Here is a 15,417-nt window from a genome sequence, read left to right as displayed (position 1 = left end):
TAGAAATTTTTTTATAGTACTCAAAGCCATTAGTTTTAAATTGGCAGCCTCCTTTTAATCCATTCTTAGAAAAGTTTATGTTGAAAATTTAATAGGTTTCTGTAAATATCTTCAAGCAAATGTATATTCTAAATGAAGGAAGGAGTCTGCTGTTTATGTATGTATAGTTTTAGAAGGGTTGGGCTTTTTTGGGTTGAGTCCATTTTTTTAATGAGCCTGAATAAATCAAAACCTAAAAATTGCCTTAGTCTTATCTTGTCAGTGTATTTTCTTAACAGTAATATTAGAGGTATTTTTTAGGTTCAGTGCCTCTCTTTTGAAGTTTTCTTTGTGTACTTTTCAAGGCTATCCCACTGAGCAGGATTTCAGTGTGTGGAAGTTTTGAGTCAAATTGTTCAGTCATACGATTTTCTTGTTCATAAAGCACACAGTTTCTTATTGTTCCTATATAGGTGGTGATTTGGACAGAGTTGTAGAAGCTAGACCAAGACATCAACTGGTATCATAGAAGTGATATTTTTTCGTTTGCACACTTGCTGATATAACTTTTAAGGCAGGTTTTGTCATCATGTTTTATAAAACTATTTTTAGCTACAGAATCCTACACATAAGTGCATTTGTGAAAGTTGCTTGCGGTTTTGTATGTTTTAGAGTTCTATCCAGATTTATCAAAGCAAATTTATCAAAGCAAAGCTTTTTAGGTTTCTGGCAAGATTTCTGTATGCATTGTTTCTGAATTACTAAGGTAGCAATTGCAATTCTGCTGCAGTGCAGGTTTGGCCACAGTAATTCCTGTTTTATACTGCCTGCTCAACTGGCCTGTCATACTGTCTTCAGTTGGGGCATATCCTAAAAGGTTGTTGGAAGCTTTTGGCAAGGTGTCTGATAGTGTAAATTAAACTTGACATTATTTAGTGAGGAACACGCAAATGCAGTCAGGACTGATGCTTCATTGTTTTTATTTTGACAAGTGTAGAAGGAGAACAAAGGTTTTTGTGAAATGAGGAACTTTGCTATGATGGAAGTAGAAGGGGCAATGTAGAGTTCCTTTACTGGGCATGTTGCGTTAAAACAGGAGCTGGATGCCTATCAGAAAATGTCAGATTAAGGTACTGATTTTCACAGAGGTAGACTACAGTTATGAGTTTCAACTAATGCTGTCAACAAAAGTATATCTAAAACTATATTTGATGAAGAGGCTCAAGAGGGTCTAGCATGAGTTAAGTCCAGAAAGGTAGAAGGGGGAGGCTCTGACTGCTTAATTTAAAACTTGGAGTAGTTACAGTCTTAACTTAATCTGAGACCGATGCATTTTCCTGTATGGATAAGTATTTAGATTCTCAGGATAGAGAAACATGAAACTCTTTTTGCACTGGTTATATGACTTGTTTTAGCCTTTCAGACATATGCCAAGAGACTAACTTTATAGGTTCATTTTTACCAAGTGGAAAAAATATGCATCAAGTTGCAGTGGAAATGTTGCTCTTCTTTGGAGAAGAAATGTGTATATGCAGATTTTGTCTTTTTCTTATGTTCTTGCTCAGTAAGAAAGATGGACTTCCTGCTCTACTCTGTATTTAGCTATTACTATTGTTATTATTATTACTGTCTGTTTCTAATTTTCTTCACATGTTCATGAAAGAAAATGTTGGGTTTGCATATCAGTGAATTTTTAGAAACACATTTTTGTAACCATCTCTAGTTACAGGGTGCTTTTTAAAAAGAATTATTTTCATATATTTTTGAAGAAGTAGATTAAAAATTTCAAGTTTTAGCATTTTTTTTTGGAAGAACAAAAAAATGTGGTACATAACTTATTCAAAAATACATTTCAGTAAAGTGAGTTGAAAGTAGTACAAGGTCCACTGTGGAATTTTTTTATTTACATAAATGTAGTCTCCTACTGTGAAAACATGTACCCAAGGTACATGATGATCGACTAATAAAAGAATAACGAGCACAATATGAAAAACACATATTTATCAGACTTTGTGACACAGTTGGGAAAATAAAAGTGTATGACAGATGAAATATTAGCATGAATGCTATTCTTTGTAAACTGTTTTAATATGAGAAGTGGTGTCACTGGGCGAAATATACATAGTGAAAATCTGCTGGTGTGTAATTTGATGTTCTGTATTTTGTTGATGAACAGTCCATGTTTTCCTTGAAATCTGTGGAAAATGAATGTGAGTAATTTGAACTGTCCTTGTCTCAAATTAGATTAAATTTTTTTTTTGAATCCAGGAATATTTTATTTTTGAAAACATGTTTACAATACTGTATACAGATTACTAACATGTATGTGAAATGTCACTTACAGGTGCTGACCTTAAAGAAAGAGCAAAAATGCACTCAAGTGAAGTTAGTTCTTTTGTCTCAAAAGCAAGAGCAACTATTAATGAAATGGGTATGTAACCTCTCACTTGAACAATGTTATTTCAACTGTTACCTGAGAAGTGTTAGATCAGAGAGGTAACAGAAACGTGCCTGGATAATTCTTGACAGGTAGTAGGACAACTGTTTATATTGATATATATGAACATAGTGTATTACTTCTTTTAAAATGTTCCTAATCAAGTGGAACTTTTAGAATGATAGAAAAAGCTAAATCTCAACTGAAATAGAGGTGATTTGCCGTGCTGCTTTCATAAAAGATGGATTGTTCTGCAACATCCAAGTACTTCAGAATTTAATTTTTACTATTGCATTCTTGTGGTTGGCATATTTAACACAGTCTTTAATACATTTTAGAAACATGTTAAACATCAGCTGTTGATAGAAAGTTAGCTACTAACGCCTTCTGAAAATTTGTTTAATATGCACTTGTTCTGTTGCAGTAAAACCTATTAATAGCTCATGATTTTAGTTGACTTGTACCAGTTTTTAAGGTAGTAATTTTTCTGTAAATTTTACATTATGAATTCACCATCAGATCATTATGTTTCTACATCTCTGCTGCTCAGCTTTAGTATAATTTTTTTTTCAACAGGGCATTGCTGATATGTTTTGTCAAAAAGAGAAGTCAAGTGTACAATTTTCTTCAGCAATTAATTTCATAAATTTGATTTATATATGCAACCTATTTTGCCACTTGAAAATTTGGCACAAAACTCTGATGAATAAATTGTTTCTCAGAATGTTTTTAGATGCGTTTCCTTAATAACATTGGTTTGGAAGAATGTTATGAATGGAAACCAGTATGTTTTTGCAGGTAAATGACAGACTGATTAGGTACTTCATGGAGATACTTCTGTCCTTGAATTAGTGTCTTGTCTTTGAAGGGAAGCAGATCCTCAAGGCTCTTTAAATAAATAATATCAGTAAAATATCTAGAAGAGAATAGTTCATTAATTTCCTGCAGCTGATACTGTATTTTGTGCTGGTAGCTGTCGTTTTTTTTTGGAATGCCAAGCAACAGACAAGAGGTTGTTCCATTTATTTACTTTGTAAGATTTTTGGGAGCCTTCCGTAGCTCTGAGTAATAATCTTTCAATCTTTCTTGGACTGAAGTTACTGGAAATATTTTCTGAGCTGCAATTAAGATTAAATAGTGGCAACTGATTTCAGGATTCTCCTATGATCAGGAAATAGTGATTTTTTTAAAAAAAAATTAGATTATTTGTCATTTTTTTAAGTGAGAAAATTTCTAAAGTCTAAAGAAGTATTTGGATTTGGCATTCTGCACTGAATGACGGAAGATATACACAGTGATTTGATGCTTTGTTTTGCTTCAAAGTTGAAAACAGTTTAAGACAAATGTTTGATTGTCTTCAGCTTCATTAAGGTTCCTGTGAGAGTCTTTAACTACTGAATACGTAAACAAATTTTCAGTGTTACCTAAAAGGTTTACAGTGAATCATTAGGCTAACAGTGAATTACTTGAAGTTTAGGAAATGAGTATGAGTGTTCATTCATGATCTCTAGTCTCTTTCTCAAGAAAGAAGTATGAAATTTTGAGTAAGTGAAATTAATATTTGAGGATCTAGGTCACTGAAGTACCTAGATAAGAAGGTCTGTGAGGGGGTGTAATAACAGCAATTAGGCATGCTGTAGGTTGGAAAAGACAAAGAATTTGAACATAGCCTTTTTTTTTTTTTTTTAACCTGATTTTTGTAATTGATTTTGTAACTGATTCTGTAACAATTACCTGAGATTGTAATAAAATAAAAACTTTTGCTTTGGTTGGGTGTTTCTTCCCTCTCCCCCTTCCTCCATCTCCCCCTTCCTCCCCTTTTAAAACACTAAACAAAACAGTCGCTAGAAGGTCCGCTATTGGTTACATGATCTTTGGCCATCTCCCAGTTCATTTTTTTAAAGGCTTATATATAGGTTTAGGGAAGACTATTGAGATATCACTTCATGTATGTTTGGATTTTCATACTATATAAGTAGCTTTTATTTTTTGGTCACATGAGGTATTCCCACTGTATACATATTTGAGGCATTGTTGGTTTTGAACACATTGTGCCAACAGTAGATGTATTTATAGGATGGATCAAACATTTTTCTGAAGGGTCTTTGTAGAGCAATTTAAAATGTGGTTTCCTACATCAGGAACTGGTGGAGAATACAAAAAAGTAGATTTTATAAATGAGATTAGATAGGTGGGTGCACAAGGCGTGATGTTGTGTGATGCCCTTATGAACAGAAGTGAACATTAATTTTGTTGGAAGTCAGAGGTTCTCAGTTCTTCTTTTTTTCTTCTGAAGAATCAATCTGGCATTACGGAACATATTTTTTGTAGAACTAGTGGGACATTTTATTTGCATTTGCTTACTGCAATGAATCTGTATATTGAAAATAATAATGGTATTTTTCCTGCCCAGCAGCAATCAGAATGTTGTGAGATGGGTAAAGAAGGGAAACAATTTTCAAATTATTATTTGCCACTGCAGAATGCTATATAGCTAGGGAGCAATATTTCCAGTCTCCCACTTTGTTCTTTTTCTATCCAAGTTTAATGCTGTAATCTCATTTAAAATATGTTCTACTTTTTTGCTTTTCAGAAATAGGTCATGTTTTGATAATTGCGTTTGTGTTCGGATGTGTGACCTACTAAGGAGTTTCTTCTTTTTTAACAACATTTTTGAAAGAAGACCATAAAGTTAACTTTGTAGACAATATACACAAAAGGTTAATTACCTCTTGAACAACTGGATAAACTTAGCTTTTTAGAATTGAAGTGCTTTGGCTTTCTTTAGTTCCTGTCAATTTCATTAAATTTAAAAACCTTACGCTAGTGGTTTTATAAAAAGCTGCAGTATCATTTTGAAATACAGCTACAGAAGAGAATTTTCTGGAAATTAAAAGCATACTGCACTTGTTTTTATGGGATTAATTTATAACTTCTTGCTAAACTTGGGTGAAGTATTAAGACTGCAGTAAATACTGCTTGGTATAAAAATAAGCACTTAAAAAAAAGCTGAAAAATTTCTACTGAGCTATTAGTTGCAGTTCTTAGAGTTTTGAGGGGGGAAAAAAGTCAAAACAGCCTCTTTTTTTAGCAGTGGTTGATTTTGCTAAAATTGTACCAGAATTGTGGGGGCTTGTTTGTTTTGGGTTTCTTTTTGGTGGTTTTTTTTTTTTAATAGTAGGAATTATTAGACTGCTTGCCCATTACTATATTCTACCTTGAGCCTCTTTGTTACTGATGTAGGGCTGTCTTTACCCTCAGAAAACTAGCAGAGAAAAGCACTAATAGATCTCTTGCAACCATGCAGGACAAAACAGGCCTCAATAAATGAAATCAAATGTTACTGACTCCCAGGAAGCTTGTTTTTGATGGTATGGAGCAGAAAAAAAAAGCTGTTGTTGCAGGTCAGATCTTCAGCGTATATTTTATGGTATGACTCCCATTAAGTCCATGTTCTTTATACTGGCTGTGGGGTCTGGGCTGTGATACTACCATTGTGTATGTGTTAACTGTTGGGATGTCAGTTGCAAAAGAAACTGAGGCTGTGCATGGAGCTGAATGCGATAGCCTCCCTTCTCCAGAAAAACACCTTGTTTAACAGAAAGAAAAAGTGAAGCTGCAGAAAGAATTTGAATTTGGCAGGTATTTGTAATTACTGAGAGTGACGTTTGGCCACAACCTCCAATAAGTGAGAAGCACCATTGGTTAGCAAAGCTCTTCCAAAGAACATAGGTGTATGTACCTAAATCCTACAGCCTGACTCTCTAGGCTACTTTTTAAAATTAAAGAGTGGTCAGGCTTGATTTTTATGTCGCATTTGGAGGCAAAATACCTTACTTGTGGCCGGATGGAACCTAGATATGAACTAAGCTAAGGAAGACATTTTTAATCAAATACTAATTTTACTTGTTTTCTGTTGGAGATATTCCATTCTAACAAACCTTATAGTGCTTTGATTAATGTATCTGGTTAGTTTTGAGGCATAAGTTCTGATATAACTTCAATAAGTAGTGATACTTAGTAACTTTGTTTAGATATAATTTTCACAGATGTGATTAATTTTGACATAGTCCAATTTGAATAGGATCCGCCTGAATGAAAACACCTTGCCATTAGTTACTTGCCTTTGTTGTTTTACTGTGTGCTTTTTATTTTATTCCAATCAGATAAAACTCTATATTTACATATGTTTTATTTTTCCTTCTGAACAATTTTGTGTCATTCTGTCTTCTTCTAGTCATCATCAAACTTGTAATTTACCTGAAAAAGTTCTCTTGTTCATACTTCAGAACAGTCTCTTCTCCAATAAGTTCCTTTTTTGACTATTGAAGACCACGCATACTTGAAATTCTAAGGTTGTGCCCCATTATATGTCATGGTTTATTCTGGGATGCAAGCTGTCAAAACTTGATCTCAGAGGTCCCAAGAGTGGGATCAGGATTATGTAAGTTTCACTTGATACCTGGTCTGCTAACTGCCATGCCACCTTCTGATTGTAAAGTCTCAAAAAATTGGCAAGAGTCATCAATGAAGGGGTCAGCACAATACCTTATTTCACTACTTGAGTTTCTGGGGCTTCTGTGGAGCTTTGGTTAACATTAAAAATCCTGATTTAGTAATGAATGCTCTAGACCTGATTACTACTCTGAGAAGTAACTGCTGTGTAACATTGACCAAATCCATCTGTGTGTGCTGGAGGTAAATCTGGGCAGCAAAGGTGGAGTGCTCTAGTCTGGAAATCCAGCGAGAAGAACTGTGGGTTTCTCTTTTAGGGAAGAGCATATATAGTTTGTAACTTGAGAAAGCAATCACTGGGTAGGTGCATAAAATATCAGAGGTAGCTATCAAATTTGAAAAGGGACAAATTTACAGCTAGCAGCGCCATGCTTAGCAGCCATCCTTAGGCATCACGGTCTCCCTGCGTTGCTGAGACTGTCAAAAGGAGATTTTGGCACAGTATTTCTCTTGTTATGTTGTTGCCTGTTCAGTGAAGTGTAGAGCGTAGCTAATACAGTCCAAGACTGCTAGCATTCTGAATGCATTGCTGAGCTCTTGGTTGTTTTCCAGTAGTAGATTTACTGCTTCTCTTAACATTGAATTAATTTAAGATACCCTTTGACTAAGTATTGTCTGTTTCCTAAATAGACAGTACTGTCCTTGCAGAGCTGAAATTATGGGCTTTGTCAAATTGCACTGGATTGTTTTTAATTAAAAAACACAATGCTAAACTCTGTACCATTATAGAGGCAATGAACACAAAATTGAACTTCTCTACCAAGATGTTTATTAGCTATTTATATGACAGCATTGCTTCCACAATTGCTGATACACTTTTTTTCCCCATAATAATAACTTTCTATAAAACTGTTATAAGAAAAGATGCAGAAATGGGGGACCTGAATATTAGGATGAGCTGACTGTCCATCCTTATAGATCTGAAGATTACGGAAGGAGGTGGCTTTGCATTGCTGATTCATTATTTGGATCCCTGGCACTGCTGTACAGCCTTTACAAAAATTACCATAGCCTCTGCTGCAGTTTAGTTTGCCTTCTGGTAGTAATTCCAAATGGTGTTCTAAGAGGAAAAGAGACTGTGCTCTGTACACGGCTCTTTAATTTTCTTCCCACAAAAAGTAACTGTACCAGAAGAAGGGTGCTGCTTGCTCAAATGGTTTATTGAGATCAACATAGCCAGCTTGCACATTGACTCTTAAAACAGGCCTCGACTATGACTTGCAATCCAATGCTTCTGCTCCCTCTCTAGGGAGCCACATTGTGTATGTTTGATGTGTTGGGAAACCCTATCCTGTCCTCGCCCTGTCCAGGTTTGAAATTGCATGTTCCGATCCCTGAATGAGCAGGAGTAGTTTGTTAGCTCTTTTGCTTTGCCTGTCTTGGTCTCTGGCTCTGTTCCTAGAGCCAATTGATATTCAAAGGGCAGTGACTCCTGGCATGGCACTGGAAGTATTATGCTACTATTCTATTGAAGAAATCCTAAAGCTCAGTGCTTGGGCACAGCATTAGGCTTTGACTTCAGAATAGCATGTTCAAATCTTGTATTGAACATGGCTTTTGCCTAGGTATGCACTGCTTTTATGGTATTACCAAGCTACTTTATCTGAAAAAAAACCCAAAGCTTACTGGGAAGCATTAGGGAGTGCTTCCTCTGTAGCGTTCAGTAAACGAGCTGACTTAAACTATTACTTAATATATTAAGCTAATTTAGAAAAAGATATTTTAGGGCTAGACTGGGGAATGTAGGTATATGGAATACTGCTGAAAATAGTTACAGGAGAAAAATTCTAGAAATGTTCAGCTAAAATGGTCACGGTCTGTGGGATTTTCTTAGTGTTGTGTCAAACAACACTACTGGCTCTAAAGAATGTGGTGTCTTCATACTGTAAATCAAACAAGTAGACAATGAAAAAATGAAAAAGTTGTCCCACTGGATTCTATTAACTATTAGAGATTATAGTTGTGCTGCTGCTTGAATTTTATTTTGTGTGCTCCTAAGAAAGAAAAAAACTTATCATCAAAGTAGAATATAAAAATGTAACTGAAATAATTTATCCTCAGCATTATCTCTTTGTTTCGTAAACTCAGTGCTTGAATATGTGCTATGCTATTTGTGTGAGTAAAAAGTTCTTAAGTGTGCTTAGTAAGGATAAGAAATACAAGAAATAACTTTCATTTTTCTCATATTGAGAGCTTTTCTGCATTTGCACAGAAAGTAGATTCTGACATCTAGGGTTTATATTCTTATTGTTTTACTGAGGGCAGAATAAGATTACTGGAAGAAACATCAGTAAATACGAAGAAACTGAGGAATCTGTTTATCAAACTGAAGTGTATCACTGAAGATGAATGAAATACCCGAACTATTTTATGTAGTACAAAAAGAGAATCAAGGGAGAGTTCGCTGTAGAAGACTGTAGCTACAGAGTTTGATTAAACCATCTCTTTCATTTCCATTAGTTTCCCAGCTTTTGCTCCTATTATCAAGAATATAAACCACACTGTCTCTATTACCTGCAAATAATAAAGGTCCAAATAGAAAAATTTAAAATTAAGAACATAATATTTGTATATTAAGTTATTTTTTGTCAATTCAAAAATATTTTTTTTCTAGGTCATTTATAAGAGTGAGTGGTCACTGGATTAGTCTGGGAAGTCAATGGGATTGAGGGAAATGCCTTAAGAAAACCCTTTAGCTACTGTCATAATAAAAGGAAGACAAACTTTGCTAATATCTTTTGCTTAATAATCAACTGTAAGCAAGTCTGGTAACCATTTTCATTAAAAACCAAAATTCGCTTACAAGTTCTAAAAAATATTTTTTTTACACAGCTGACTCTTACTGCCAGTTGTCTGCCTGAATTTTGAAGGTATTAAAGCAAAGATAATAATGTTCAAATAAATCTATCAACAGTAGCACTCTAATAAGCTTCTTATCCAAAGCACAGGAATTAGAGGGTAGCTAAAAGCCTTTCACAGTTGTAACTAGCAAATGTATGGGAAAGAATTGTGTGTGTCCAAAACCACATGGAAACCATTCAGACTGAAAAAGTGTGGTCATGTTTTTGCAGATGAAGGCATATTTAAAACATATGTAAATATGTGAGTTACTTTGAGTAACCACTTTTTCATTCTTTTTGTAGTTATGACAGGTAAAGCTTTGTAGCATTTCATTACTTGCCTTGCACAAAAATGGTTTGACCAATCTTCTTTGCCTTCAAGTTCATACAGGAAGATTTGACAGTCTCTCTTAGCCACTTTTGTATGTCGGTACATACATTGGTTGGTTTTCATAATGTTATAGAATGGATGAAAGTAGTTGTTGAAGTATTTGGTTTCTGTTAGCTTTTTTCCCCCTGCAGAAAGGCCTTTTTTGGTGGCGGTGCTTGCAATGGAAAATGCCAGCAAACTCTTCTAGTCACTGACTTGATAACGGATTTTAAAAGACAAGGTAAATATCTGAACCACAGCTGACAGTGCTCTCCAAGTGCAAAGCTCTTGTGCCATCTTAATGTTATTACTGTTCTTCAGGAAAAGATCCCAAAACATGAAATCAAGATGTACTATTTTGTTCCTATTATATTTCTGATTTCCTATGATGTGAATTAACTTATGTGAAAGTGTAATTTTGTGATTAAAATGTTCTTAGTCTAAAGAACATTTCTGTTACCATAATTGCCCAGGGACTGCCTCTACTTGCCACTCAGGATGCATAGTTTATGCCCTTTTTTTTTTTTTAAGGGAAAAATCTTAATTTTATGCTCAAGGGCAACGTCACCAAGAAAGGTCAAAAATCTGGATAGGGAACAGATGGAAGAGAAATCTAATCTGAGTTACAAGATATGAATATTTAGGTGTAAATTTAATTATTTTAAAAGCAAATTAAAAATCCATTCTCAGTTATTGTAGCAAACTAGCAAGTACTTTTAAATAACCACTAAAGCTGATTCAAAATTCCTGTTTACATCGGTGGTGTTTTGAAAACTTCCCTACCCTGAAACAGAAAATTTGCCAGTTTTGGGTTAGTAAAGAAACTCTGTAAACCAACAGATTTTGAACCTTTCTTACAATATTGTTGGTGTAGGAATCAGTCCATAGACTTGCTGTATTATGTAGTTTTAAGCTATTGTTAGTTGAAGTATTCACTGAAGAGAACTAGGATGTAAATAAGTACATTGTTTGTAATAATAAACCCCAATTTTATAACTCTTTACCTGACATTTTCACTCTATGGTGTGAGTTCTAGTTCTTCTTTCTTGCTTTCCTAATGGCTGACCCATCAATTATGGAATCTACAAATATGTATTTAGTTGCATTTAGACATTTCTGGGGCATGTGACCGTTCTTTTTATCGATTTGAGGGCTCCATTATTTAAATAACTGTACTAAGAAACAGAGAGGGAGATTTCTTATCTGTAAGTTGAAATTTGTCCTTGGGAAAGTGCTAGAACAACTAACTACTACTACTTCTGGGCATGTGAAGGACAAGAAAGTCATCAGGTGTAATCAGCATGGATTCACAAAAGGGAAATCATGCTTGACCAGCCTTATAACCTATAATGAAATGTCTAGTTTGGTAGATGAGTGAAGAGCAGTGGTTATTGTCTACCTTGGCTTAAGTAAGGCTTTTGACACTGTCTCGTATAAGATTCTCATACAGTAACTGATGAGCATGGACTGGATGAGCGGTGAAGTGGATTGAAAATTGGCTGAACAGAGAGGTCCAGACGCTGGTCATCAGCAGCATGAAGTCTACTTGGAGGCCACTAGCCAGTAGTGTGTACCCCAGGGGCCTGTACTGGGTTCAGTCCTATTCAACATCATTAATGATGTGGATGATGGGACAGAGTGTGCCCTCAGCAAGTTTGCTGATGACATAAAAGTTGAAGGAGTGGCAGATGCCCCGTAGGGTTGTGCTATCATTCAGAGGGACCTCAGCAAGCTGGAGAAACAGTCTGACAGGAACATCATTAAGTTCAACAAAGGAAAGTGCAAAGCCCTGCAGCTGGGGAGAAACAGCCCTGTGCACCAGTACATCCTGGGGGCTAAGGATCTGGAAAGCAGTTTTGCTGAAAAGGCCCTGCAGGTCCTGGTGGACACCAGGTTGAATGTGAGACAGCACTGTGGCCCTTGAGGCAAAGAACCTTAATAGTACCCTGTTCTGTGTTAGGAGTGTTGCCAGTAGATAGAGGGAGGTGATCCTTCCCCTCTCCTCAGTGCTGATGAGGCCACTGCTGGAGTACTCTGCCCAGTTCTGGGCTCCCCAGTACAAGAGAGAGGTGGAGCTACTAGAGAGAGTACAGCAAAGGCCATGAAGGGGATGAATGAACTGGAGCATCTCTCCTATGAGGAAAGGCTGAGCAAGCTAGGACTGTCCAGCCTCGAGAAGGGAAGGCTCAGGAGGTCATCTCCTCAATATATATAAATATCTGAAGGGGAGGATGTTCAGAAGATTTAGCTAGGCTATCTCCAGTGATTTCCAGTGACAGCACCAGAGTCAGTGGGCACAAACTGGAATACAGGAGGTTCCTCCTGAACATCAGGAAACACTTGCTTACTGTGAGGGTGACCAAGCACTGTCACAGGTTACCCAAGGAGGTTATGGAGTCTCCCTTCTTGGAGATCTTCAAAAGCCATCTGGACATGAGCTTGAGCAGCTTGCTCCAGGTGACCCCGCTTGAGCAGGAAGGTTGGACAAGGTGACCTCCAGAGGTGTCTTCCAACCTCAACCATTCTGTGATTTAAAGATTTGTCACGTGCTGCTGGCATATGTAGGCAGATATTTGCCACGCTTTCTTAATCTGCTCGAGTTAGATAATGAATTGTGGAACTTTTTATATATCCCTCGATTGATAGCATACTTTCTTCCAGTAATCCATGTAATACAGTATGCAGGATATTTTTAGACAATTCATCCTCCTTGCTTTGTTTTATGAAATCCATTATTCAAAAGGAAAAATGAACTGCTAGAAATGCCCCCTGAAGTTGCTTCTCCTAGTAAGCTGTGCACTAATCAACAGTATTTGTCAAATAATCAGAAATGTACATGTGAAATAAATAGCTTAGACAGTCTATTCCTCCATTCTGTGGGAACTCAGTTGTGCTATCATGTAAATTTGAATTCTCTTGCTACTTCTGTCTTAGTTGGAGACTCACAGTTTTTGAGAGGAAGAGAGTACTCGCACTGCTTTCTTTATAGTTAGTACTGGGAAACAAGAATTCTTCCTAGACCATTGGCTATCTGTTGATAATTAAAGACAAGTCAGGTTTCTGAATCTGGTTCAGTAGGTGCTAGAGGTAGTCACCAGCTTCTGATCTACATCTGAATAACTGTTCTTTCCAAAGATTGATTGCCAGAGGTCACTGAAATCAGAAGAGGTGAATAAGGACTTTTTTCAACATGGTCCAGCTATAGGAGGACAACAGAGGAATAGCAAGAGGAGTTCAGGTGACTGTCTGTCATTTTAGTGTTTTGTATCAAATGCTTGAAAAGGCACGCTTTAAAGTGGGGCTTCATTTGAGTGTTCCTAAATCCCAAATTCTGACTGCTGTGGTTAGTTGAATTGAAAATTCTCATCCTAATCTGTAAAAGATTACTTCAAAAATAGAACCATATATCATTTGTTCATTGTTATGGATTGAATGGGCTTCCATAGAGTTTTTTTTCTGATTCATGGGAGTCATGTGGTACCAGTGCAGACCTTTTACTTTAATAGAAACGGAATTCTAAGGCTACTGGACTTCAAGTTCTTTAGTAATGGCTCCTATATCCTAGGTATAGGAAGGAATACTACAGGTGTTATTCCGAGTGTTTGAAATTGCTGTCAAGCTCCAAATGTGTGGTTCTCATAGGAAGTTTATTGGTATGTGAACAGCCTACATCTGAGAACTTTGTGCCTAGCTCAAATGTTTCTTCTTTTTGTACAGATATGTGGTACAGTCGCTAACAGAAAATACTACAGTTATAAATTTACTTAGCAAGCAAGGAAGCCACTGTTAGGAGGTCAGTTCCTTTGGATTTGACACATTCTACATCAGTAACTCTTTTTTCTGGGTGTCATGTATTTTAAGTTGATCAGTCTGGACAAGTCGGTACAGGCTGATGTGCTGGTTTTGGCTCGGATAGAGTTAATTCTTTTCACTGTAGCACCTGTAGTAGTGAGGGACCTTTCTAGCCTCCCATGCTCTGCCACGTGGGCAGGAGGCCGGGAGGGGCGGGGTCACACCCCAGACAGGTGACCCCGACTGGCCAATGGGATGCTCGTTCCATACCATGTGACACCATGGCCAGTACATTAACGGGGCAGTTGGTGCGTGGGGGGGCGGTTGTGGCTCAGGGACTGGCGGCGTCGGGTCGGTGGGCGGTGAGAGGCTGCGTCCCATGCTGATGGTTTTGGCTGTTTGTTCCCCCCCCCCCCCCCCCCCCCGGGTTTCACCTCTCTCGTTATTCTCCTTTTCATTGCATTATTATTGTTGATGTTGTTGTTATTATTGGTTTATTTTAATTATTAAACTGTTCTTACCTCAACCCACGAACTTTACCCTTCTGATTCTCTCCCCCATTCTGCTGCTGGGGGAGTGAGCGAGTGGCTCTCTGGGGCTGAGTTGCCGGCTAAACCACAGCAGTTCATCAGGAACGCAAGTCACAAAGTCTGGAATTCTGGATAGCCATATTATTCCTCTGCCTGTTCCAGGAACTCTCAGTAAGGGACTAGTAATAGTGATAGGTCTTCCTTTGAACCCTAGGATGCTGTCTAAAGAATGTGTTTATTGCCTCGTATGTATAATCTGCTGTATGTAATGTTTCATAAAGGCAAGATTATTTTGATGTATAAATTGTTGCCGTCTTGTTTTTACTGTATTTATTTACCCATTCCTTATACTTCTTCCTTCCTTCCTCTTCAATATCTATAGAAAGTAGGTTTTTCCTAGTTGATCAGACCATTTCATTGTCGGTCAATAGTGAGAAAGTGAACTTCTGCAGGAATAGAAAAAGGCTACTTGATAGTATCAAGTGTAACTCAGTTTCGTGTCAGATATTATTTTACATATCTGTATCTTTGTAGAAACTTTTAAAATCATTTAGTTAGAGGACTAAATGGTCACAAACGATTCAGGTCAATAGAATCCAGACATCTACTTTCTATTAGGGGAATGTCAGTGTCTGCAATATATGAATCAGATGTGTGGGCTTTGTTACGCACATCTTCAGAAACTATTTCTTGGTCAAATCCTCCAGAGCTGGTGCCTGTGTTCATATGCTGCTCTTTCAGTCATCATATAATCATCTCTAAAAAGAAAGGAAATCCCTTGTTAGTCACCAGCAGTGGACATCATGTGCAAAGTCACTTAAAGATGAAATAACAATTACCTGCTTCAAAACAATGGTGATTCTTTGAGATTGCTTCCTACACATGTAATGTGTAGGGAGATCTGCTCTGCAGGCAGATCTGGATAGGCTGGACGAGTGGGCCAACAAGAACCTT

General features: G+C 36.9%; 1 protein-coding gene across 2 annotated transcripts in view; it reads left to right on the top strand.

The window, feature by feature from the left end:
- Positions 1 to 15,417, top strand: part of AUH (AU RNA binding methylglutaconyl-CoA hydratase) — a 119,472-nt gene that overhangs the window by 31,834 nt on the left and 72,221 nt on the right. For both annotated transcript variants that reach the window (XM_064439517.1, XM_064439518.1), the window contains exon 4: positions 2,324 to 2,410. In XM_064439517.1, the coding sequence (XP_064295587.1) occupies positions 2,324 to 2,410 (87 nt within the window). The remainder of the gene's footprint in view (positions 1 to 2,323; positions 2,411 to 15,417) is intronic.

Source organism: Phalacrocorax carbo, chromosome Z (assembly GCF_963921805.1).
Source record: "Phalacrocorax carbo chromosome Z, bPhaCar2.1, whole genome shotgun sequence".
NCBI lineage: Eukaryota > Metazoa > Chordata > Aves > Suliformes > Phalacrocoracidae > Phalacrocorax > Phalacrocorax carbo.
Note: the sequence above shows the minus strand (reverse complement) of the source record. Positions and strands in the feature narration are given on the sequence as shown.